This window comes from Aphidius gifuensis, linkage group LG1 (assembly GCF_014905175.1).
Source record: "Aphidius gifuensis isolate YNYX2018 linkage group LG1, ASM1490517v1, whole genome shotgun sequence".
Classification (NCBI taxonomy): Eukaryota; Metazoa; Arthropoda; class Insecta; order Hymenoptera; family Braconidae; genus Aphidius; species Aphidius gifuensis.
Genome location: NC_057788.1, coordinates 3,046,580 through 3,073,023, shown reverse-complemented (window position 1 = coordinate 3,073,023; position 26,444 = coordinate 3,046,580). Strand labels below are relative to the sequence as shown.

The window sequence follows — 26,444 nt, the reverse complement described above, 5'->3', positions numbered from 1 at the left end:
AAAAAATTAAATTAAATTAAATTTCAGATAAAAAAAAAAACGTCCTTGACCATTAAAAACTAGTTTTTTCAATATAATTATGATATTTTCGAACTCAAAATTTAATAATCAATCACATAATAGAATAATAGAATTAAATTTCATAATTAATTAATGTTTTACTTAATAAACCATGAAAATATATAAAAAACATTTTTCAAATTATTTATTTACATTCAATCAATTATTTAATAATGATTGATGTAAATGAATATTAATTAATAATATTTACAAATAATATATTTGTTATTTTATTGTCATAATAATGACAAGTCAATGATTATTTATAGTTTTTAAATAAATAAATATATAATTTTTATGAATAAGAAGTTGCACGACTAGCTGGTGAATCCATTGTTGTCATAACTTTATCCAACCATTTGAATGCACTGATCAATCGTATTTCAACCCAACATGGTGCCAATGTTATATCATATCTTTTTGGATACTCTGGTCCAAATCCTTTGACAAATGATGCCCTGATAAAAACAAAACCAATCACATTATTTTCATTTGTTTTTGTATTTTTAAAAAAAAAAGAAAAATTAAATATAAAAAAACAAAAATTACCTCATAACACACATTTTAGTTAATTCATGAACAGCTTCATAGCCACGATTAACACGTTGTGATATTAATGTTGAAAATTCTTCAAAATTAAATATCATAACAGCTTGTCCTGGTGATATTTTAATAACAGTATTATCATAAAAATTAGCTGAATTATTTAATGATACTGATTGTATAAATATTGATGATAATGAATGACATTCAGCCCATATTTCACCACCCATATAATGTAAATGTAAACCTTTACCAATATGTTTTCTAATTGATTCAGATAATGGATGACGACTTGGATTAATTAATTTACCAATTGAAAATCTTGATGTATTATCCATTGGATTTGAAAAACCATCAATAATAATACACTGTGAATGACTATGATGTACATCACCAACTCTTGTATTATATTCATAATATGCAATATCAGCCCAATTATCAAGTTCCTCATAAACAACTGGTGATATTTTTTGATAACTATTATTTTTTTTATTTATATTATCAATTGATATTGTTGATGATGATGATAAACATTCACTTGGTGTATAATCACTATTAAATGATAAATAACCATCTGGTAATATTATACTATCAGTATCGAAATTACTATTTGAATAATATTTATCAACAATACTTGTTGTTGATATTGTTTTGTTGTTATTATTATTTATTGTGAGATTATTTAATGATGTGTATGATTGTTCTTGTTTATTGTATTTATAATTTATATAATTATCATTTGTTAATGTTGATTCATTAACATTTAATGTGACATTATTGTCATCATTATCATTATTATCATCAATGTCGTATTGATGTACTGGTACCATTATTGGTGGTATTTTTATTTTATTCCAGTGATATGGATTAATACATATTTTTGTGTTGTTTACATTTTTATGTGAATATTGACAAATATCAAGTGGCTTTAATTCTGATTGTAATTGTAATTCTGGCCATCTCCATATTTGACTGGCAATAACATGAATATATTTTTCATCAAATTGACTTGTTAAATTATCAATTTTATCAATTGTTATACAATTATTATTTTTACCTGGATATTTTAATACTTTTATTAAATCATTTGAGCTATTTTTATTTTCAATATTTAATGATTTTATAATTATTTGAATTTTTTCTAATGTTTGTTCATCGTTTTTTTTATTTTCTCTTAGATCAAATAATTTATTGATATCACGATTTTGTGATGGAAACCATTTTTTTATTGACCACGACATTATTTCACAATATATTTTATAAATACTTTTTTTTTTTTTTTTTTTAGTTTTTATATTTTTTCTTTTTGGATTGAGTTATTTTTCAAGAAGTAAATTTAACTGTCGATTGGGACTGGCCACTTGTTACTGAATGAAAAATAAAGTTGGTGTTTTAATCATATGAAAACACACACACACAGTGTTATTTTGATTTTCTATTGTGTTGAAAATATTTTATTTTTAATTTAAAAACATTAGATTATTTTTGTTGTTTTTATATTTCAAGAAAATATTTTTCGAAAATAATATTACAGTGATAAATAAATATTTTATTTTTCATTCAAGGTTTTATTTATTTATTTATTTATTTATTTTTTTTGAATATTAATTTTAAATATTTAAAATGTAAATTTTATTTTAAATTTGTGGATTTAATAACAATGAATATTTTTATGTATTTTTTTTTTTTTAAATACACAATTTAAATAATAGAAATATATATTTTTTTATGTAATTTAAAAATTTGAAATTTACAATTTGTTTAATAATTATTATTCAATTTCTTATTCAGGTAAATAAAAATCAAACATTTTCATGTCATTGTTGTTTAAAAATTCATGTTTGTTTTTACTTTTTTTTTTATTTATTATATAATAATAATCAAATCCAGCATTAACAATTTCGCGGAATTTTTTAAATACACTTGATTATTTTAAAAAATGGCGAGCAAAACACACACACACTTGCGCACAAATTCCACGTGCACGTAAACACACAAACGTCAAACATAGATTATAAACAAAGATTAAATTACCATTAAACATTAACAATAAAATAAAAAATTAATCAAAATGTTTATAAAACCTTTCAAAGTTAAGTCCAACAATCAATTAAAAGGAACAGAAAGGTAATTTTTAAATAAAATAAACATATTAAACTAGGTTATGTTTTCATTATTTATATAAAAAAAACAATATATCAAAATAATTGATAAATAAACAAAAAAATTGCATAATAAATATTATTATTTTACAGAAAAAAATTATGTGAAGATGTATTAATTTCATTTCCAAATTTATCTGATGCTGATGTTCAAGCTTTATTACCAAAAAAAGAAACAATAAGTTCAATGAAAATAATAACCCATGGTGGTGAATTATGTAAATTATATTGTGTTGCTAAAGTACCAATGTTTTTTCAACTTGATCAACCAAATTTACAATTATTCCCAACAATTTTTACTCTCTGGCAACATCCAGATTTATTATATTATTATACCACATATCCACCAGTTGTATCAAAATTAGCAAATGGTGCACATCTAATGTTACCTGGTGTTGTTTTAAATGGTCCAACAACAATAAAATCATATGGTAAACTAGAAAAAAATACACCAGTTGCAATAAATACTGATGATAATAAGGTAAATCGAGTTATAAAAATGCAAATAAACTTGACAATTTACATTATAAATATTATTTTTTAGGCAGCTGTTGCTGTTGGTGTAACATCACACTCATCAGAAGAAATGTACATGTGTGGTGGACGTGGTAAATGTGTTGATGTTATTCACGTTATTGGTGATGCCCTGTGTCAACTTGGTAAACCTCCAACAAGACCACAAATTGATGATAAATCAGATACTCCAACTGTCAATGAAGACTCAACTTCAGATATTGTTGAAGATTTAAATACAGCTGCCATAGATGATGACATCAATGATAATAAAAATGATGATATTAATGAAAACAATATTGTAACAACACCACCAGAAATTAATAATCTTGATCCAATCAAAGAAATGGATAAATTACTTGAATATTGTTTTTTAAAAGCATGTAAAATTTTTAAAAAGAATGATCTTCCAATTTTAAGTTCAAGCTTTTTTAAAAATCATTTAATAGCTGCATGTCCTTCAGATCAAATTGTTGATGTTAAAAAATCAAGTTTTAAAAAATTATCAGCATTTCTTGCTTATATGGTATCAAAAGGTGTTATCAATACAACAATAATTAAAGGTGTTGAAAGTATAACACAAATTCAGGTAAATTAATATTTTAAATAATTAAAAAAATTTATATTTTAATAATAGTATTTATAATTTTCATTATTTTTAGTCATCAAATCCATTGATAAGGGAACTTGTTATTAATGAAACAGCTGAACCATCAAAACCAGTATCTTCAAATACTCCAGTTGTGTCTGAATGTTTTCGTGTTACTGCTGATGTACTTCCAATACTTTCAAAATTTGGATATGAGTAAGCATAAAGATAAATAATTAACAAATATTATTATCAATAATTTATTGTTTGTTTTTTTTTTCAATTTTAGAAAAGGTGATGTAATGAAACGTGTAGAAATACGTAAATGTTTTATGGATTATGTTAAAAAAGAAAATCTTCAAGATGGAAAGTAAGAGTTGAATTTTTTTTATTTAAATAATAATTATTATTTATATATTGATATTAATGTTTTTTTATTTATCTATTTTTTGATTATTAATGATTGAAGAATGATGAATATTAATCCTCAACTTGCTGGTACATTGCGTACAAAAGAAAATGTTTTATCATTGACAATAGAAGATGGAATTAATAAATTTATTGGAAAAATGACACATACTCATGAAATAACAGTTGGTAATACGACATTGTTGCATACTGGAAAATTAGAACCAATTGATATAACAGTAACAACAAGATGTAACAATAAAAAGGTAAAAATTTATTATAAAATTTGTCAGTATATTGTTTAAATGTTAATTAATGTTATTTAATTTTTAGGTTACTCTTATTAATAATTTAGAAACTTTTGGAATTAAACTTGATGAATTTAGTAAAGAATGTCAAGGTATTGGTGCAAGTGCGACAATAACAGATGTACCTGGTAAAAAAACACCAAATGTTCTTGTTCAAGGAAATCAAGTCCTCTATGTTTATAAATTATTAACTGGTAATTATTATTAATACTATTAATTATATAATTATTAATTTTTCAATTTAATTAATTTCTTAATTTTTTTTTCAATAGAAAAATATCGTATCAACAAAAATCATATTAAAGGATTGGAGTTTGCACCGAAAAAAAAAAAGTGATAAAAAAAAAAACATAAATAAATTGATAATTTTTTAATTTTCATCTATTTTTTACACCGTATGATTTTTTTAAAACAAATTAAATATATTGAACAAAAAAAAAAAAAAATGATTTTAATAAAACTTGCCAACAATAATTATCTGATTAAAATGATAAAAAATTTTTTTTTCAAATAAAAATTAATAAAAACTGACACATTTTATGATAATTCAATTTATATAAAAAGAAAAAAGAGTTTTATGACTTGATAGTTATAATTCTATGGACATTGTAAAAACTATATTTTAAATTGTTAAAAAGTAAGTATGCTGACATCACTCAAAATGTGTCTGATAAGATATAAAAGTTTAACGAAACAAAGTTAATATTTTTTTTTGCAAGTTATTGTTTTATGAAACTTGTGTTAAGATTATGATAATACTGATGATACACACAGTAAAGTATCATAGTTAATTCAATAACACAGTTGAAAAAAAAACCATAAAATAAGTTTAAAAAAAAAAAGGAAATTTAATAAAAAGTTTTATGTTTAAAATATTGAATTAAAATTACTAAAGAGTAGAAAATCTTAATTGAGTTATTTTGAGGTCGATGAAAAGGTGGGTCTTAATAATATAGTCTTGTGGTTGTACTTGTACAATTTTACATTGCACACGATGATAATATGGGCAGGGTGGTTTACCGAAATAAACCGAAAACCAACGAAATCATACGAACTTAACTTGTAATAATTCGTTTGCGCGCCAGTCGACAGTCTTTCGTTGTTACTCATTGTGCGAGCTTCAAATATAAGGGTTAATATTTTTCAGGGGTTAATAACTTGGGGGGGTTTTATTGATATACATAAATACTAAAAGTAAAACAGTGATTTAATTGAAAAATTAATTATACAATTTTTTAAAAATATTTATTATATATTTGTGATTATTTGAATATTTTTTATTACAAAAAAAATGTCACGTTATTTATCATGTCAGTGGTTAAATTTAAAAAATAATAAATATAACGTACAAAATTGTGAATTAAATACGCGCGGTATTCAATACCACGTGGAGTTATTCCTCGTGTTTTTCAGTATTATTATACTACTTATACCCAGTAAGTTTAAATATATATTTTTATTAATTAAAAATTTGTTTTTTTTTTTTTTCAATTTTTAATAAATAAATAAAGCTATAATCATTAAGTTTATATTATTATTTTTAAATAATGTTTTAATAATTGATAACAATTAAAAGAATGCTAAAAATTTTATATAATTATTTTTATTTTTTAAAAAATAATGTCAGTCTACAAAAAAATTGAGCAAATGTCAAAAAGCTTGAAAATTTTTATCATTATTTTTTATCTTTATATTATCTAAAATGGAACACAAGTTTCTGTTATATTCCGGGCAAAGAAGACAGTTGTAGTTTATACAAAAGAGGTCAAACCAAAATTTTCATTTAAAACTTTAAAATTGGTTCAAATATTATAATAATAATATTATTCTATTTATTTATTATCATAATTGACTTTTGTTTTTTTCTTTAAACAAATTTTATCATTTAAATATTATATTTTTATGTTTTTTAGTATTTTAATTTTTTTAAATACATAAATTGTTTAAGTTAATATTTTTACACATAGAGAGAATACCACAAAACAGGTATTTTGACTTGTGGAATTTAGCTAGATACTCGAAGTATTTTATAGCACAATGCCAACAATTTTGTTATCTGAATAAAATAGCTAGCTAATAAACGCCGAGAGTGTATAGTAAAATGAAATTTACGTCGTTCTTTATAAATATTATAATTTGAAAAAAATAAATCAAATAATTTTGAGAATTTAAATTAAACAAATTTTATTAATTAACAAATTAATTTGATATGAATGACATGACTGTACAAATATAAATGGATATATTTTCTTTTTATTTTAAAAATTCAATTATCGATAGTGTAATTGCATTAAATAGATCATCCATAAAAGCAAAGAGTCAAATTTCTGGAATATACGACTTCTTTAACTTTGCTCACAATTTTATTTTTTATTTTACTTCTAATATTATACGTTATCAATTATCATCTCCAATTACAATGAAACCCAACAAACACATATAGTTGACTTTCAATTAATTGAAATAATAAAATTTAATAATAATTATTAATAAAAGTATTTTAAATTATTTTTTAAATAATAAAGAATATTGTTTTAAACAAAAAATTAAAATGAAAAACGAAAAAAAAAAAAAAAAACAATATTCAGAAATTATTCAAAACTAAAATTGAATAATTTACATGGACAATGTAATATTAAATAATTCATAAAACAAATAACTTTGAGTTTTTTAAAATTCACTCACAAGTTTTTTTGAATAAAATTTTCTTTTTTATTATTATATCATTATAAATTATTATTATTATTTTATAAAACACAGAATATAATAAAATTGAAAATTGAATTGATTGTTTTAACAATGGAATTGTAATTTTTTAAAAACTTTTTTTTATAATTAAAAAAAAAAACAATGTTCAAGAAATAATATAAACATATTTGTTAAAATTTATGTGCAAAAAAAAAATATTCAAAATGAAATAAAATAATTCAACAAAAATAAATTTATAAATATTTTTAAAAACGAAAAAAATTAAATCTGTAAAAATAAATAATTTCGAGTTATTTAAAATTTACTTACAAGTTTTTCTTCTGAAATATTTGAATAATTTTTTTGGTTAATGTTGTTTAAATACCATATAAATTTTGATAACAAATGTTTTAATATTATATATATATATTGTGAATTGGATAATCTTTATTATTTATACCTAATCATAAATTTAGTTGATGACTTGAATGTTGTCTTCTCCGTTCTCTCTGCCTCACTCCTCTTTCCTTATTTCCAAACAAATAGGTATGATGCAATTTCAAAGAGGAGATGAGAGACGTAAACTAACGCCATAGGCGAATTCCCAGTGCAAACTTGGTCATAGTAAATCGATGCTCTATGAGTACATTTTCGTATACATTTGCATAGCGTAATACGTTTCTCTACCTCCAAGTTAAGTTAGCTATATCATGAGAGTATTGTGAATTGTTTGTGTGTATGCATATAATGAAAATGCAATTATAAACTTTATCTCATGAACAACGAGTATACTTTTATAAAAATTCCACCAACTACATACCTATATATTCTTTTATAAAAATAAAAAATATAAAAATAAAAATTTCATTATCAAAACTCACAATTCAATTGTTTTTTTAAATTTTTTTTTCAACTTGTATGTTATTATTTTTCTACATTTTATGAAAAAATAATATTAATTTATCATGATATAATAAAAAAAAATGAAATACAAATTTTTTCAATGGAGATAATATTCAACTTGGCTATTGACATTTTCATTATTTTTGAAAGGAAAAAAAAAATATAAAAAATATATATTTAAGGTAAATAAGATAAAAAAAAAAGTTTGATGAATATAAAGTAAATTATTATAAAGTGCACTGTCTCTTAGGCTGTATCAACTTGCTGATGTTATTTTATTATTATTTTTTTTTTCATTAGTTAATAATACATACTGTAACGATAAATTTAAAAAAAAAAAATGAAAATTTATTATTATTATTATTAATTTAAAAACCGGCTATTTTAACGTTTATTCTATAAAAACTTTTTAAATCGAAATTAAATTATTATAATTTTATTAATAGTAATAAAATTTAGTACAAGTAGAACAACTCAATTTTTAGTCAGACATAAAAGTAATACTATTAAAATATGTAATTGAAAAACCATTTAAAAAGAAAAAAAAAAAATCAAATAACATTTACAATCAATTAGTCAATATAATTTTGATATTTATTAAATATAAATTTTATTTTGTTGATGTAATTATTATTTTTTAGTTTAAAAACATAAAAATACATAGTTGAAAAAAAAAATATATAATACATGTATACTTTATAAATATAAATAGAAAAATTCATTATTATTATTATTTATAATATTTACCAACTACAAATTCTTGATTAATACTGGTTTGGTTGACTATAGAGAATAGGTACATGTCCAACCACGTTGTGACTTGGAACATAGTCAACAGAAGCGTGTAATAATCATACATACAACGTGTGCACAATGGTGCCTTGGGTTCATGTACCTATACATAAATATCCATGCATGCTGGAATTGCTTTTGCACATATATACATGTGTATTTTGTCCTTGTATTAATACACAGTATATACTATATACTATATACATATATATGTATGCTGTAAATACTGGTGAATACCGTGACTCCACATATTGCTATAAAAACTATATTATATGTATAGCTATAGCTTCATGCTGAGCACAGCAATCTACCCTAGACACACCAATTTCTCTATGTATATACTGGTAAATATCTATTTCTTTTTTTCTCTACTTTTGTCTGACGATATTCTTATCTCTACTACTGAACACAATCATAATTATTAAAATGTTTACACGGCATTCTGCGCCAATATATTTATCAATAATTATATCTATTTTATTTATTTCCTAATTCACATATAATTTACAATTATTTATTATAATTTATTAAATAATAATAATTGATTAAAATAATTTTTAATGAAAAGAAAAATAGAAAAACTTATATTAATTTAAAAAATAAAATAAAAAATTATGTTTTTTCTTTTTAATCATACATGTATAAATGTTTTTATTTTTTTCATTCAATATTGTTAAATAATATAATAATGATTGAAAAAAAAGGACAATTAGCTATTTCAATGTTTTTTTTTTTACACAACAATAACGATGATAATTAATTTTTTTTTTTTTTTTCAATATCAATTATATGAGAAAATTGAAAAATAAAAAACTATAAAATTTGCTTGTTGATTTTTCCGCAAATTACGAAAATAAAGAGAGGCATTGTTATTAAACCATTGAATATGTATATGTTTTCATTTTACCTTCTTTTTTTTTTGTATTATTATGTTCAACTCTTTCAATGAGTATTTCAACTGGAATCAAAATGGTCATAAATATATACACCACATGGATTTTACAAAGAAATGTTTTTAAAAAAATATAAAAAAATGGTTTTTATTCTACAATGAAAATTCTTTGTATATGTCAGTGTGTATATAGTTTATTTATACTATATACATACAGAATAGTATTGTGTTGAACTCATAGCAGTACACGAAATAAAAACTTTTAGACCGATCTTAAAACACGAGCCACGTTTTCCCATTAATCTTACTTTTTTCTAGCAGCTCTTACTCTTTTCTTTTCTCATATATTTCTTTGAATTTTTCTTCTATTATTATTATTATTATTATTATTATTATTATTATTATTATTTTTTTTTTTTACTCTACCCTTCCATTAACTTTTATTTATTTTTACCGTATGCTTTACTGGTCCAGTTCACCTTTTTCTTTTACCTCCATCTTGCCTCGATATATATAAAATTACCAAGAAAATTTTAACTCACATATATGGTATTTTTAAAAAATATATTTATGATTTCAATACTTTATATATATTTTTTAGATATTTTTATTTTAATATTGTTTTATAAAAGTACAAAAAAAAAAACATAAAAATTATGTTATGGTAATTTTTTATATAGATTGAACAAATTTAAAAATTAATATTTCATAAATTTTAAGTGCATTTTTGTTAAATTTATATATCAGTTGAAAAAAAATCTAATGCTATCAACCTATGCTCAACAAAGAATTCAATTTTCTTTAAGATCTTTGATACGAAATATCCTTTACGTTTCAGTTACTCAAATACAAAGTTGTATGACTTGTGCACGTCAATGTTATAAATGAAAAGCTATTTTTAATATTCAAAAAAATTAATCATGAATTTTTATAATAATTTATTATAAATTTATTTTTGTTTCTTATTGTTATTCCATTATTTTTCTATTTTTTTTTTTTATGTAATATGTTGTCTGTCACAAACTTACCAACATTTTAATATTTTAAAAAAAAGTTATTGAATAAATAAATGTATAAAAAAAAATTTATACATAAATATATACAAGATGTATAAAAAGTTTTTGGTTGAAATATGTCTATATACCATCTGGCATTTATCTTCAATAAAAATTGAAATATATTTTCACAGTTAAATTTTCCATCTGTGTTCTTTTTCATACCTAAACTAAAATAATTATATTATCGAATAAATTATTGAAATACCAATTTTCAAGCTTGTAAATCAATGATATTAAATAGAAAATTTTAAAAAAATAAAATTTTTTATTGTCAATAAATTTTATTGTATTGACTTATTGAGAATAAAGGAAAAATATATAAATTGATAAAAATAAACAAAAAAAAATTAGAGTTTATAAAAATAAAAAAATAACAAAAAAAAAAAAAAAAAAAAAGCATAGATCACCTGAAGTAGAATTTTTGTTAAAAAAATAACAAGAGGTCAGAATTTTCTAGATGGTAGTTGTTTACGATACAAGAAAAAAAAAAAAACAAATTGTGGGCAACCTGTCACTGGCAGCATTTATTGTTAGTTAAGGTTGGATATTGCTGGTTTGTTTTCTGGTTCAATTGCAATGCTTTGAAAGCTCAGAAAGCTCTGCGAGTGCTTCTCGGGTCAACACCGTTAGAGAACAATACAACAAGCATATATATATATAATAACTACATCTAATATATATATTATAAACTTTTGTGTATGCCTTTCGTGACCAGGTTTCATTTTATATACATCTAAAGTACTCATTTTCACACTTGTTTTATTATTTTCTGTCTGGTTTATTATATTTGTTCTTATCTATCCATATCATGTGTATAAAACTCAAGTAAAATCATAACATTCTCGACTAACATCAACTCAGCACAATACTCTTCTATTATACTATCAAAACCAACTTTTTTTTATGCTTTATTTTTTATTGTTAAATTAACTTGTATTTTATAAATAATTGCAAAATGATCAAAAAAAATATGTGAATGCTATTAAAAACTGGCTTGACATATTTTCTTAATAGTTTTAATAATGTATGAATAGATAAAAAGAAAAAAAAAAAAGATCAATGGGTATTGCGTATAATTTTTTTTTGTCATTTTAATCTAAAAATATTTTCAATATGAAAAACGACATTTTAATTTTTGTGTTTCTCTGAGATATCATAATTGTTTTTTTTTTTTTTTTTTATATTTTCTTTTTTAATAATTGTTTATCGGGTGGAATCGATACTTCATCAGAGCTTCTTTAATGATGTTTTGGTATTTGAAAAAGTTTTACTTGCTCACGGCATGCATGAGAGCATCCACACCAATTGAGAATGAATTTTTTTTATTTTTGTTTTTGTGGTAAAAAGTTAAAAAATTTTGTACGTATATATATTTGTAAACTAAACGTTTCACTTGATATTTATTTATATCAATAAAGTTCGTAAAAAGTTTTGGTAAATATATAGGAAGTCTTGGAACTTATATTTATCTAATGATGAACTTATGCAATTTATTTATTATTTTATTTTACATCATTATTTAATCATCTGAAACATCTAAATATTTTTTTTTAATTTGATGAAGTTTTTTTTTTTTTTTTTTTAGAAATAATGATAAATTTGTTTTTCTTTTTACATATGACTTTTATCCGCTTATTATTATTTTGTTTCATGTAGTATTGAAATTTTTTTGATGCATAAAAAAGTGAATTCTATGAAAAAATATATATATAAAATTGAATAAAACTTTACAAACATAAATTGTACATTGTCCATTATTCGCAGATTAAATTTTTAATAGTTTCAACTTTTTTTCGTTACGTGATAAAAAAAAAAACAATTTAAAAAAAGAAAAAAACATAAAAAAATTTATTATTAAAAAAGAATCTTTTTTTACGATCAATTGGCTAAGCTATAATTCTTACAATTATTTTTTTTTTGTATTTAAAAATAATAATTTAAATGTGAACATAAAATCAATGTTACAATATTGTTTTTTTCCTTTTTTTATTTGATTTGTATAATTTTATAAAAAAGTTCATATATCAATATATCTTTTGTCTATGAAAATAATGTTTTTTCAGAAAAGTGTGGGTACAATTGAATTTTGTAAAAAAAAAAATTCTATTTCTGTGTCTGATTATTAAGGTTTCTTGGAAAATTATATTTATAAAATAAAATTGTATACAATGGATTTTAAAATTAAACAATAGATGTTAATTAATTTTGAAATTCAAAAATCAAAAAATATTAGACAGGCCTGGTATTCATCAGAAATGAGGTTGAATAATGTAAATGCAGTACTAATTGTTCAACCATTGATCAATTATATTGTGAATATAGCTGATGTTTATGTCTGATATTCTCGGGCATTTGTAATTTATCTAGTATACATGTATTTCCATATATACATATATACGAGAAATACATAGAGACAAATAAATTCTGGTCACGCAATATAATGCAAGTGGTAGAAAACGTCTGAATCTTCATTAAGACAATGCATTGTGTGTATTTGTATTCATCCAAGGTGTTGAAAAAAAATAAAAATAATAAACATCGTTGCATTAAAGATAACAAAACATAAATACCATTTTAAAATTGTTTTTTTTTTTTGTTTTTTTTTCTTGAATGTATTTCTAAAAATGATTCAACTGATTTTCAATAAAAATTTTTACAATGATTTTATTTGTATTTTTAAGATATTTGTTTGTTCACAGAAAAATGTTGATTCAATAAATTCTCAAAAATAAAAAAAATAATGGCATAAAAGAAATTTAAGTTACCATTTTTTTTTTTACCTTTTATTTCTTAGGACTTTGGTTTTTTTACCTTTAATATATGACACTATATATATGTATCATCAGGACAATACTGAAAATGTGAACAATAAGAAGACTGAATATAAAATTGATAAATGAATATGTAGATATATGTATATATAGAATATAGAATTGCATGAAGACAGTGCCAAGTAAAATTCAGCAAAGTATACAGTTGAAAAATGGAAAGACTTCGTCTTTACTACGTCAGCCTCTTTATCTCCGTTGAATACGATAACGTCGACGCAGCATTTTGCATGCCCACCACTCTGTGGTTCCATGCAGTCTTTTCTTTTTATTTTTTACATCACACTCTCACTATATACCATTTCTCTTTTTCTATTTTTTTTTTCATCTTTTTATTCTATTTTATATCCAGTGTATTTTTTCATCAGTTTTTTTATCATTCGCGTCTGCAGTCATCTAGATTTCTAAGAAAAAAAAAAATAAATTATACACATTGCCAACGTGCTTAAGCATCAAATCGATCAAACAAATTGAACAATGTGTTGATTTTTAAATCAAGTAGTATAACTCAATGTATAATCAGAATGTCAAGTGATACAGATCAATAAATTGTCAGACATAATTTCTTTTTAAATATTCATTGATTTAAAAATTCAATTGATTATTTGAATTGCAATTAAAATTTGATTCTAATGATGATAATAATGATGTTTTTTTCAAATAAAGAAAAAGTATAAACATATATAAATGTAAATTCAGTTGCAGATAAAAAAGTAAAAGAAAAAAAAAAAAAGTATTGCTTTTTCTGGAAAATGAAAAAGATATATATATGTGTTCACATGTGTGTATATATTATACTCATATGGAGACTTTTATTTGCTATTTTTTTTTTTTTTTTCTTGTGGGATCTTGTCTTCATTTTCACTGTAGCCCTCTCATTTCTTTTTTTTTTTTTTATCTGTCCCCTCCGGGAGATACGTTGTACGTTTCAATTTGTCTTTCCCCACTTCTTTATGATGTAACTGCGCGCGGTCTCATTAGTCGTACAGGGGTCATAGAGTTCTTGGATAAGGGTAGACTATATTTTTGTCTTGCTTCAACTTAAAATTACCTGAACATTTTCTTTGTCGTTTTACAATCAAGCGTTTTCTCTGACGTTTTCAGCTGTGCCTTCACGTCTTACTAAGTCCAACCCTCTTTTCTTTTACTCTTATATATACAATTCAAAAACTTTGGTTAATGGTGGTTATATCAAGTCTGTGGATCCACAATTTTTTTTTTTTTAATATTTTTTTTCCTTGCAAACATTTGGATTTGTTTAAAACAACGTATATGAAGGCTTATGGGTTAAATATTTTAAAGGACTAAGTCCACAAAAAGTTTTTTTTTATCAGCAAAGTATTTTAGTATTTGATTAATTTTTTTAAAAAATTCATATGAATTTTATGTTGAGTAATAATTATAAAAATTAAATAGGAAAATAAAATATTTAATGATCTATATTAATTTTTATGCTAATAATAATAATTATATAAAAATACAAATAGTGACAATAATTTGCTTGAGATATATTAGAAAAAAACCAATTGTTTAATTATAAATATAAAAAAATTCTTTGCATAAAAAAATATATATTATTTACTTTATTATACATTTAAATTGAAATAATTAATTTGCTTGTGAATTATAATTACCATTGTATAATTAACTAAGGTTTATTTAATTATTATTCTGCATATTTCGATAGATTACTGACTGAGCTTTCTCTATGTATATAGCGCTGAAAATTTCAATTATATCTTTGAATTCATGATTTTAAATTAATAATTTTATATTGAAATTTTTAAAGCATTATTTAACAATTTTTCATTTATACTTTATGTCATCGTGTATATGACACTACATCAATGCTATGATAAAATTATTAAACAACATTCAATAACTTGAATAAATTTGAATCTTTTTTTTGTTATATATAAAATTAAAATTATTTTGTAATTAACCATACTATTCATGGTTGAATAATTCTGAAAACAAAATAATAATATACAATTTCAAAAATGAATAAAAAAAATGTATACAAATGTTAGTATATTTCAAGTGTATGTATTTACTTCACAGTAAATAATTCTGGTTGGTTCACCTGTCCCCAACGAGTTTACAGATGCTCATGACAGACTGGAATACGACATCTCATTTTCAATGTGTACGATATACTCACATTCATATATGCACTTATATATATTGTGCATAGATACACATACAACTAAAATCATCCTACATCTTCATTATAATAATAATAATAATAATAATATCACAGATGCGATGCGTAAAGGAGATACGACCGCACAAAAGACATAGATAATATCACTTTAAGCATCAAGAAGTATGTGCCTTTTATAAACTTTTTAGACCAATTTGACATCAAGGAGACTTGTTATGAGCAATTTATCTAGACTACTTAGAACTATTTTTTTTATTAAATACATGTTTTTTTTTTTTATTGAACACAGTATAATACTCTCGAGTGGAAAAAATATATCAAAAGTAGATATAAAAAATTATCTTAAATATAAATTTTAATTATACATTGAATATTAATATTAGATGAACATATAAAAAGCTTTCATCTTCAAATTGAAATGTAATTTATTTCTAATAAAATTAACTTATATTTATTTTTTTGATTAATATTAATATATTTTCTAGAAAAAAAAACAAGTAATAAATTTACTTAAATTATTATTTTTTTAAAAGTATTTATTGTTTATTTTGTGTTATTTTTAATAAAAATTTTTTTAATTGTTAAAATGAAATTTATTTTTCATCATTAATTTAAATTTTGTTTCCTCAGTGTTTTATATTTTTTGTCCTGTTTTTTATTTTTTTTAAAAAATACTATTTTAATTTCATTATACATTTTTTGTTTTTTGAGTGTTAAATTTCAAAATTATTAAAAACATATAAACAATGTTGTATTTTAAATTTTATAATACATCAGTTTATTGTTCGATGATTATAAAGGTGACGTAGATTAATGGACAATGTGATAATTTTGCTTCATGTCCGCATTGATATTACAATATAATCATTATATTATCACAAAATAATGATTATATTGGATCGTTAATACTAAAATTAATTTATAATAATAACTATTAACAAAAAATTTGTTTAATTAAGCTTTTATATTTTTTTAATTATATTCATGATTATTTTTTCTTGTTTATTTTATTATTTTCCAAAGCTTTTTAACTAAAAAAATATTCTAGAAATTATTCATTAAAAAAGTTGTCGTTATTATTTTTTTGTTTTATTTTAAATATATATAAAAAATAATTGCATCGTTTTTTTTTTTAGTTTTATAAACTTTTAAAAAAGCTTTGAAATTGCGGTTAATATTAATATTTTAATTGCAATATTTAGTTTTATTTATTTAATTTTATTCCATTTCAATTTTTCTTGGTTGTTTTTTTCTTCTATTCTAATTAATTTGTTAATTTCTTAAAAAGAATAACTTCTTAATGAATAACTTGAGATTAAAAATAGCTTATGTCAATTTAATCTTAATAATCTACTTGAAATACATTATTATATACATGTGAAACACCGCAAGTGTTATTTATTGATCGCGTGTCAATTGTGGGGCTGGTAAATTCACACTTTAACAAAATTATCAACGAGATTGTAATCTCAAGTATATTTACTGTCGACTAACACATGTAATTATATATTTATATTATTTTTAAAATTTAATAAAATGAATTAATTTTTAACAGTCTGATTTACAAATCTAAAAATATGTACATCAAAGTATATCATACAATTAAAATAAGTAAAAAAGAAATTTTTTTTTTCTCTACTTGTCGGTTTGGCGAATCGATTTTAATGAGTTTTAAAAAATAAAAAAAATAATTCAAGATATTAATTTAAATATATTATATATTTAATAAAATTTCTAGTTAAAAAATATATTTTTTTTTGTTTTTGACAAGTGAATTTTCACTAAGCTTAGTAAATTAGTTGAAGCTTGGACGTTTTACGGATATAGTACTTCTAGGAGTTCCGAAGTAAAATCGATCCAGAGGTGGAGTCTCCCGAGGGTAACTTCGGTGGTAACCTCTGTTTTCCGACGAGTATGGGGAAACCAACTAACCTAACGAGGATGAAAGGCTCTACGCGAGAGTTAACTATATAGAAAGCTTTATAAAATATATATATAGCTATAGTAAATACATTTGACGTATAAAAGCTCCAACTACACAAGGAGCGTTTCAATTTTCTCTGGTTTTTTATATGAAATAAAAATAAAATAAAAATAAAAACCAAATATACATTAAACTTGAGATCGATGATACATTTTTTACAATAGTATTTTAAAAATAAAATGAAAATTTATTTATCAAATAAAAAAATAATGATTGATCTTGTATAGAAATCATGTTACTGGAATTTTTTTCTTTCATTTTAGACAATTTATTCAATCAAATATAAAATTTCGTAGAATAAAATATAATCTTAATAAAAATGATTATTCTCGATATAAATAATTGAAATATTCATTATGTTTATATTAAAAATTAATTAGTGAAAATTATTATTACATTCTCAATAATTTTTATCAAAATTTTATTGCAAATATTTATTTAAATAATTTAATTATTTTTATTAAATTGTTTTTCATTTTTTTACCTTTTATAAATATATTCTTCATTTTACACATGTACAAGTAGATTTAATAAATATTAATCAAATATTTTTCGTTGTGTTAATAAATATTGAAATTTTCTTTGAAACATAAACTTATAAATTGAACAAACTAATTTATAATATCAATAATAATTATTCTAATAATTATTATTATAAAATTAATTTCATTTCATTGAAAAGCTTGGAAATATCTCCAATATTATTATTTTTTTTTTTTAATATACCACATTAAGTCCAGTAAAAAATGCATACACATAAAAATCGACCTTAATCTTTAACCATCCACTACTGGTTCTTATCCCAATGTTAAATATGATTTTTTTTTTTTCAATTATGGATTGAAACGGTTTTTCGAGTGATTGAAAAAACCTTGTTCTGAATATCGATTTAAATAATAGTTAATAGAATTAAAAAAAAAAAATTCAAATTCCCTTTCCAATTTTATGGTAATTTTTATTTCAATGATCGTATGTCACATTAATTTTATTCATTTTTTTACGTATACATATAAAAATCTATATAACCGAAATATTAAAAAAAAACTAATAATATTAATTATGAAAAAATATATAGAGAGAGAAAATTAATGACAATATATAAACAATCACTATTTTATTAACTTTTTTAGATTTGATATTTGATAACTGCAGTAAATACAAAGCTTATAGTAATAACTATTGGAATCTGTAATCTTTCCGCTTGCGGGACAGTTGATATAGATATCAAGGGGTGGTTTACAAAAAAAAAAAATTAAAAAAAAAACAAAATGAGGGTTTGTTAGGTGGGAAGAGAGTCGGCAGGCTGCCATCCGACAACCGGTATGATCGTGAAGAATAGAGAACAATGGAAACAATACATAAAACTTGGTTTGCATTGTTATATATACAGACAAGGATAGCTGTATATAATATCAGTCTGTAAAGCGAGTAAGTGATGTATATATGTATATCAAAAAAATTTTAAATAAGAGAAAAAAAAATATATACAGGCGAGCTTTCTCGTTGAATGAACACATGCAAGATGATAATTGTAAACCACCGGATGAACAGTAGACTTGTCAAGTATTTTTTTACCTTATTTTGTCGTTTAATCAAAATTTTTCATTCAATGATACTTGTTATTTTTCATTTTTAGATTAAAAAACAAAATAAATAAATAACAACATAAAAAATAATAATAGCCCATAATTTGTCAGAAAAATATATATATATTTTATAAATTCAAGAACATAATTATTATTTTATTATACACTTTTTTTATTCTTTAACAATATCGTTAAAATTGAAAAAATAAAAAAATAATAAGTTGAGTCTTTTATTATGATAATAATTTATCAGAAAAATATGAAAAAAAAAAAATTTTTTTTATAATAAAAATAAAAGTAAGAGACAATTGTTCAAGTAAATTATAATTTAACAATTTTACTTATCTTTATAGTGAATATTAAAGTTTTAAAACTAAATCGATATAACATCGTCATTAGAGGTTCATCGTTATCTGTATATACTGTCGACCGTAGATTTCGAATCTCGTTAAGCTTTCTCCAGCATACACTTGTCAGTGTATCATCTCTCATATACCTTCCCTTCCTCACCCAACCCAACTACCACCCCATTTTATCGCCAAAACTCTGTCCTTTCCTATCCTATTTGCAACTTTTAGTTACACACTTTTCAAGTATATATATATTTTTGAAAATATACTTGCACAAAACTTTTCACTACTTTATGGTTAACTGAAAGATATCACATCGTAATATACTTGCATAAACTTTGACGAATATAAGTTATAGTATCAAACAAGTTTTATTATATTCACTCACATTATATAATATATAACAATATAAATTAAAAAAAAAAAAATAAAAAAGTTATATACTCTAATAATAGTTTATTTGAAGATAAAAAAAAAACATTAAAAAAACAAAAAATATATTATTACATTATTGTACAAACAAAAAGTCAATTGAAAAAATAAAAAAAAAAATTAATTGTTATTTTTTTTTTCTACAATTTACCAGTGATGTATAATAAATAATCAATGAATATTGTAATATCAGGTTCAGGGGTTTTGGCTATATAGTGTTTCATAAAACAAAGAATAAAAAAAAAGTAAATAAAAAAAAAATTGTACAGAGTAGTGTACTATATGACGATATGGTATGCATACTGTGTTTACATACTGAGCTTAAATGTATTCAGTGCTTTTTCAGCCACTTCCCATTACATAGTATTTTTCACTAAGGTTTAAATATATATATATATATATACAAAAACTAACATCAGTCTTTTGAGTGTTTGCCAACTAAGCCCCTAGCTCCTGTAAACTTCATTTATAATATTTTATTTTTATTTTTTTTTTTCAATTTATCAACCATTTTTTAAAAAATTTATGCATCTCAATTATTATTATTATTATCATTATTATTTAAAACGTTGAATATTTTAGGTTTTAGTGGTTACGTTTTTTTTGAATTTTTCGTAAGTAGAACAAGTCAATTTTTGGTCAGACATAAAATTAAAAACGTTAAAATATATGGGAAAAAAATTTTTTAAAATTAAGTGAAATATTTTATTAGTTAAACATATTGTATGTATACAATATAATTATAGAATTTATAATTTTGAATAATTTTAAAGAATTGAATTTAAATTGAATTTTACTTGATAATTTCAGATTGTACAGCTTCATATGAGATGCAAGGACCAAATTTTGTTGTTGAACCACAATCAAGAGTTGAATTTACAAATGTCAATGGTGGAATTGTTGATTGTACTGTTAGAGGTAATCCAGAACCAACAGTTGAATGGTTGGGTGCTGATGGTGGTGGTGTTGCAACAATACCAGGTATAAGAATTGTTTATGGTAATGGTACAATACATTTTCCGGCATTTGAAGCTGAGGCATTTCGTCAAGACGTACATTGGGCTATTTATAAATGTACAGCAATAAATAGTGTTGGTGCTGTTGTCAGTAGAGATGTCACTGTACGAGCAGGCAAGTGTATTTTTAAAAAATAATTTGTTAGCCATATTAATATGTCAATTTCAATGTTTGTTAATTGAATATCGACTTTTAACTGATGATAATTAAATTTTATAATTAAAATATATTAACTGGTACTATTGAATAAACTTTTCTCTTTTTTTCTATATTTATTTTTTCTTGATCATTTTTATTTTTTTTTTTCTCATTGGTTCAACAACTTTTAAACCCTTGAGTCGAAATTATTTTTTCAAGTTGATTCTTCAAGAAATTCACGACATGAATATTGACAGAATAATTGAATTAATTTTAATGTTTGCTCTCTTTTTTTTTTTCAATTATTATATTTCACTTTTTCTATTGTCAACTGCAGAATAAATTTAAAAAATAAATAGAGTTCACGTTCGTTAAGGAAAAAAAATAAACAGAACAAACTGTCACACAACAGGTAGCAAAAAAAAAAAATGAAATAATTTATGCTGAATAAATTGTCAATAAAATTAACAATATTTTTCTATTAAAAATAAATTCAAGTTTTAATAAAAAATAAAATCCATTGATAAATTTATATAGTATATTTACAAATATCATAATAAAAATAATATTAAAATACTTGTTTTCGTTGAAAAATTATTTTTTTGAATATAAAAAATAATAAAACATTTCTTACGAAAAACTTTCTTTTTTATTTTACAAAGTTGTATATAGTACTAAAGTAAATTCAAGCTATTTACCATGTCACTTGATGCATTATTTTTATGTTTTACTATTTTTTTTTTTTTTGTCTATGTTTCATTCGAATATTCTGCCAGACAGTGTCATTCAAATGTTTCATTGAACAGAGTAGTTTTATATGATTATTTTATTTTTAAAAAATTCAATAATATAAATTTATAAATTTTTTTTTTTTTTTTATAAATAAAATGAAAAACTTTCTTGTACAAACAATTGAAAATTCAAAAAGAAAAAAGAAAATAAAATCACAAAACTTTATTCACCTTAGGTATTTCTTATTATATAATATCTCTTCGACGGGGGGAATAATAAACGAACCGGAAATTCCTTATCGAACTAACGCTCTCATAAATCATAGCACGGTGAACATAACTTTTACCTTTTTCCAATTTTTTTATATATATATAATAATATATCCCAAGTATATAACATCGTCAGCATATTTTACTCGTCTTATATATATTTTATTTTAACCCCAAAAAGGCAATCAAATCATTTTTATCTAGCTAAAACACCTGCAGACTTTTTCTTTTCTTAAAAAATAATTTTTCATTTCTATAAATAAAAATATTTTTCTTAAACATCCAGTAATATATTCAAATTATAATTTTTTTTTTTTTTATTTTCCTTTTATTTTTAACAAAAAATAAGCAAAACTTTTTTTTCAAACTTAATCAAAACTCGTTTATAAAAATTTTTTTTTTTTTTTTTATATACATATATACTCTTCAAGATTTTTCGTTTTAGAGATTTTTTGTGATATATAAAAGTTTGAGGTATAGTTATATCAAAAACCCTTGACAGCCATATACATATATACACCTGAGAATCTAGATTCTCTGCATATTTCATGGTTTGTAAATATTACTCGTTGAGTAGAAAACGGCTGGTGGGTTTATGCCTCGCCGGTTTATCCGCGGGTTTCGTTGCACCACGAGTAGCACAGGGTACACCATACAATATATATATATTATATATACACATAAAATACGTAATGTACAAAAAGCGTAGAAACTCACAGACTTTTCTACTCATTCTCATTTTAATAATTTTTTTTCTCTCATATTGTTTGGCCTTTCGTATAATTCTGTCCTTTATTTTCCTCACATTTTTTTATCTTTTATTTTTCCACTTTCTGTTCATTCCTTTGGGCAACCTTAGCGACCCTCCTTCCTCCTTATACCAACTATTCTAGAGTCTGAGAGCCTCACTCCGTTGACTCTTGAAACGAGCTTCCAAAACCAAGCTTATATATATATATATAACTTTATATAATATACACACACACACACCACACAGTGCATACTCAGACTTGCCTTGCTTTTGCCTTACTTTGCACTCCATTGATGTATATACATATATATATATATGAACACGTATTCCTGGTACCAAAATCACCATCACATTCACTATACAAGCAAGCAAAATGCCAGCTATTTTTTTTTCTCTCTTCACCATTACCACCATCTCATTACTAACAATATTGTACATAGATATATATACATATTGCATTTCACCATTTTCTATTTGTCACTACAGCTCTGTGTGACATCTCACTTGTGTACTCCAACACTCTTCCTCTCTCTTACTCTCTGTATCTAATATATATAGGAGAGAATGAGCCAGATTGTTGGGTTGAACTTCTTGTTCTTGACTATAATACCTGTCGAGGTTTCACCAATTGTGGAAAATATGTTTTTTTTTTATTTTTTTCTTATAACCTTTAACATCATTATTTATAACACGACTTCCAGTATTGAATAGAAAATTTTACAAATTGTTATATAAAATAAAATAAAATAAAATAAATTGAAAAGAATTATTGTTGTTTATATTTTATTTACATTGATTTAAGTTATGTAAAAGTAATATTTAAATTAACAAAATTATAAAGTTATATATAAACTTTTAAGTTATTTATTATTAATTAAAAATAATAAATTAATTATATTTTTAGTATATTACAAGGGTTATAATCATTGCAATATATTATCTGTCAGTTTAGCTATTAATATGTATTTTCAAAGGACACCTGTGTTTGACATTATAATCAATATATTATACATGCATTTGCAGTGGTTAACCAGCGTTACGACCCTGAAGTCCAAAGTCTGGGTGGTTTCCTGAGTAACAATGTACTTATGCGATGCAATGTTCCTAGCTTCGTGCGAGATCACGTGACTGTTACATCTTGGCTTCAAGAACCTTCATTTAATATTTATCCATCAATTGTGAGTGGTACGTATAAATTATTTAATTGATATGAAAAATAAATGATTTTCTTCTTTTTTTTTCTTTTTTAATTTTACATTTCATCATTAAGAAACCATATACTTTTACAAATATAATATTATTAAAAAAATAAAGGATTAAATTAAAAGGGAATTTATATTTATATATAAAATAAAAATTTTTAAAATTCATAAAGTTGTTTTAAAGTTTTTTATAACTAAGGTTTTACATAACTTTGCTTAAGGTTTTTTTTTTCTTTTCATTCTCGGAACATAGTTAATAAAAATTAAAATAAATAATTATTTTATATTTTTATATTTAATTATTTATTTTAATTATTCAATTTTATTATTTGTATTTTTTTTTTTAAATTTATTTATTTATATTTTATTAATATAGCTCAATTTATATTATATAATTTTTTTAATTAAAATTTTGTTTCTATTAATTTTGATAGTAACATTATATTATAACATATCAGTGATATTTTAACATGTTAATATATTTATTTAGATGGTAAATATCACATGCTACCAAATGGCGATTTGATGATAATCAATATAACAAGAAGCGATGCTCAAATGACATACCGTTGCAGAACACATCATCGTTTGACACAAGAAACACTTGTCAGTAGAAATATTGGACGTGTACAATTAACTGGTATGTGTCCATATATTTTTAAATTAAAAACAAAATTATTTACTTCAAATTAAAATAATAAATAGAAAATAATTTTTAAAAATTAATAAATTAATGGAATTATTAAAAAATCATACCTGAATGCTTTAATTATAATAAAAATAATTAAAAGTATATATATGGATCAATAAATAAAAAATTGTTTATAATTACATAAAAGTCATTGAAAATTTGTACTTACCTAATAACAAGTACAAAATTTCAAGTGTAATTTATAAGCTTAAAAAAACAAAAAAAATGATTAATATATAAACAGAAAAATATTGAATAAAAAAAATTAAAAAATAAATAAGTGTATCAGTATGTATTTCATGATATACAGTATGTCACCAATGATACTCGTCAGTGCATTTGTAAAATTTGGTTTAGTAAGTACGTTGTCAACTCGTCTGAAGCGGCACGCGAATCTCTTGAGTATAGCATGGAAGCAAGCGCATCGTTAGTTAGCCAGACTCAAGAGGATTCCGCCTCTTTTTCTCTCTATCTCTCGTTTTAATACCATCTATCTCTACACGTATTTATGCGTATCGTTTTTTTTTTTAACTCTATCTTGCTCATCCTTATTTTTTAACCCCTTTTTTTTAATATCATCGTCTTGTTTTCTCTGTATACTCTTCAGGACCACTTGAATGACATTCACGCTCGGGCACGAATCATATTTCCTTTGCCATCAACCCTCAAACTGGTTTACTCAACATCAAAAAGTTAACCCCTTACCATGAACAAGCACGATCTCATATTTATATATAACATATATTTTTTTTTCTATAAAATAATGAAACAAAAAAAAAACCAAAGAGAAAACCAAAAAAATGCAGTAAATATAATTTATATAATTTTAGTTTAAACTTTAATAAAGTTTATATTTTAAATAAAAGCATAATATAATTTTACAATGCTTTTTGATGATTGTATAATAAAAACTTTGTGGATAAATTTCATGCCACAGAGAGTCAATGAATGATCAAAACAAATTCAAAGTGCCATTAGTTGAGACTGAGCTTTTACTGTCAAACAGACATCACAATATATATATATATATATATTTGTCGGTTCTTTGTATTGTCTAAGCTCAACTAAAAAAATAAAACTTTACACAATAATAATAATAGTAATAATAATGAATAAAAATACATCAAAGCAACGAATGTAAAAAAGCAAAACAAAAAAAATTTTAAATAAAAGTTGTAACGTTTGTGGTGAACATTGAAAAATATTTTTAACATTGAAAATAGAAAAAAAAGATTTAAAAAATTTTCATTCATGTTTGAGATTGAATTTAAAATTTACTAGTTTTTTTTTTTTTTTTGCTTATTTTTATTAATATATTGCTACTAATGTATGTGTATGAAAAAAAAAAAAAAAAATTAAGTAAAAAATATTATCATGAAAAAAA

The 26,444-nt window shown here is 22.3% G+C and overlaps 3 protein-coding genes across 9 annotated transcripts in view; 2 read left to right on the top strand and 1 right to left on the bottom strand.

The window, feature by feature from the left end:
- Positions 1-355: 355 nt before the first annotated feature.
- On the bottom strand, positions 356-1,844 carry LOC122847848 (mothers against decapentaplegic homolog 5-like). Its single transcript, XM_044145704.1, has 4 exons — positions 1,822-1,844; positions 827-1,080; positions 610-718; positions 356-518 (listed from the first exon to the last, which is right to left on the bottom strand). The coding sequence occupies exons 1-4, from the start codon at positions 1,842-1,844 to the stop codon at positions 356-358; spliced, it is 549 nt and encodes a 182-aa protein (XP_044001639.1).
- A 712-nt stretch (positions 1,845-2,556) lies between these two features.
- Positions 2,557-5,420, top strand: LOC122860947 (eukaryotic translation initiation factor 2D). Its single transcript, XM_044165035.1, has 8 exons — positions 2,557-2,730; positions 2,859-3,246; positions 3,310-3,867; positions 3,941-4,083; positions 4,157-4,237; positions 4,337-4,541; positions 4,609-4,777; positions 4,856-5,420. Exons 1-8 carry the CDS (start codon positions 2,675-2,677, stop codon positions 4,918-4,920), a joined length of 1,665 nt encoding a protein of 554 aa, XP_044020970.1. The 5' UTR covers positions 2,557-2,674; the 3' UTR covers positions 4,921-5,420.
- Position 5,421: 1 nt separating this feature from the next.
- Positions 5,422-26,444, top strand: part of LOC122860945 (Down syndrome cell adhesion molecule-like protein Dscam2) — a 43,934-nt gene continuing 22,911 nt past the window's right edge. For 3 of the 7 annotated variants that reach the window (XM_044165030.1, XM_044165029.1, XM_044165034.1), the window contains exons 1-4: positions 5,422-6,019; positions 21,071-21,391; positions 24,191-24,352; positions 24,860-25,009. In XM_044165030.1, the coding sequence (XP_044020965.1) occupies positions 5,875-6,019; positions 21,071-21,391; positions 24,191-24,352; positions 24,860-25,009 (778 nt within the window). In that variant the 5' untranslated portion in view covers positions 5,422-5,874. The remainder of the gene's footprint in view (positions 6,020-21,070; positions 21,392-24,190; positions 24,353-24,859; positions 25,010-26,444) is intronic. The other 4 variants (XM_044165033.1, XM_044165028.1, XM_044165032.1 and 1 more) reach the window with 2 other exon arrangements.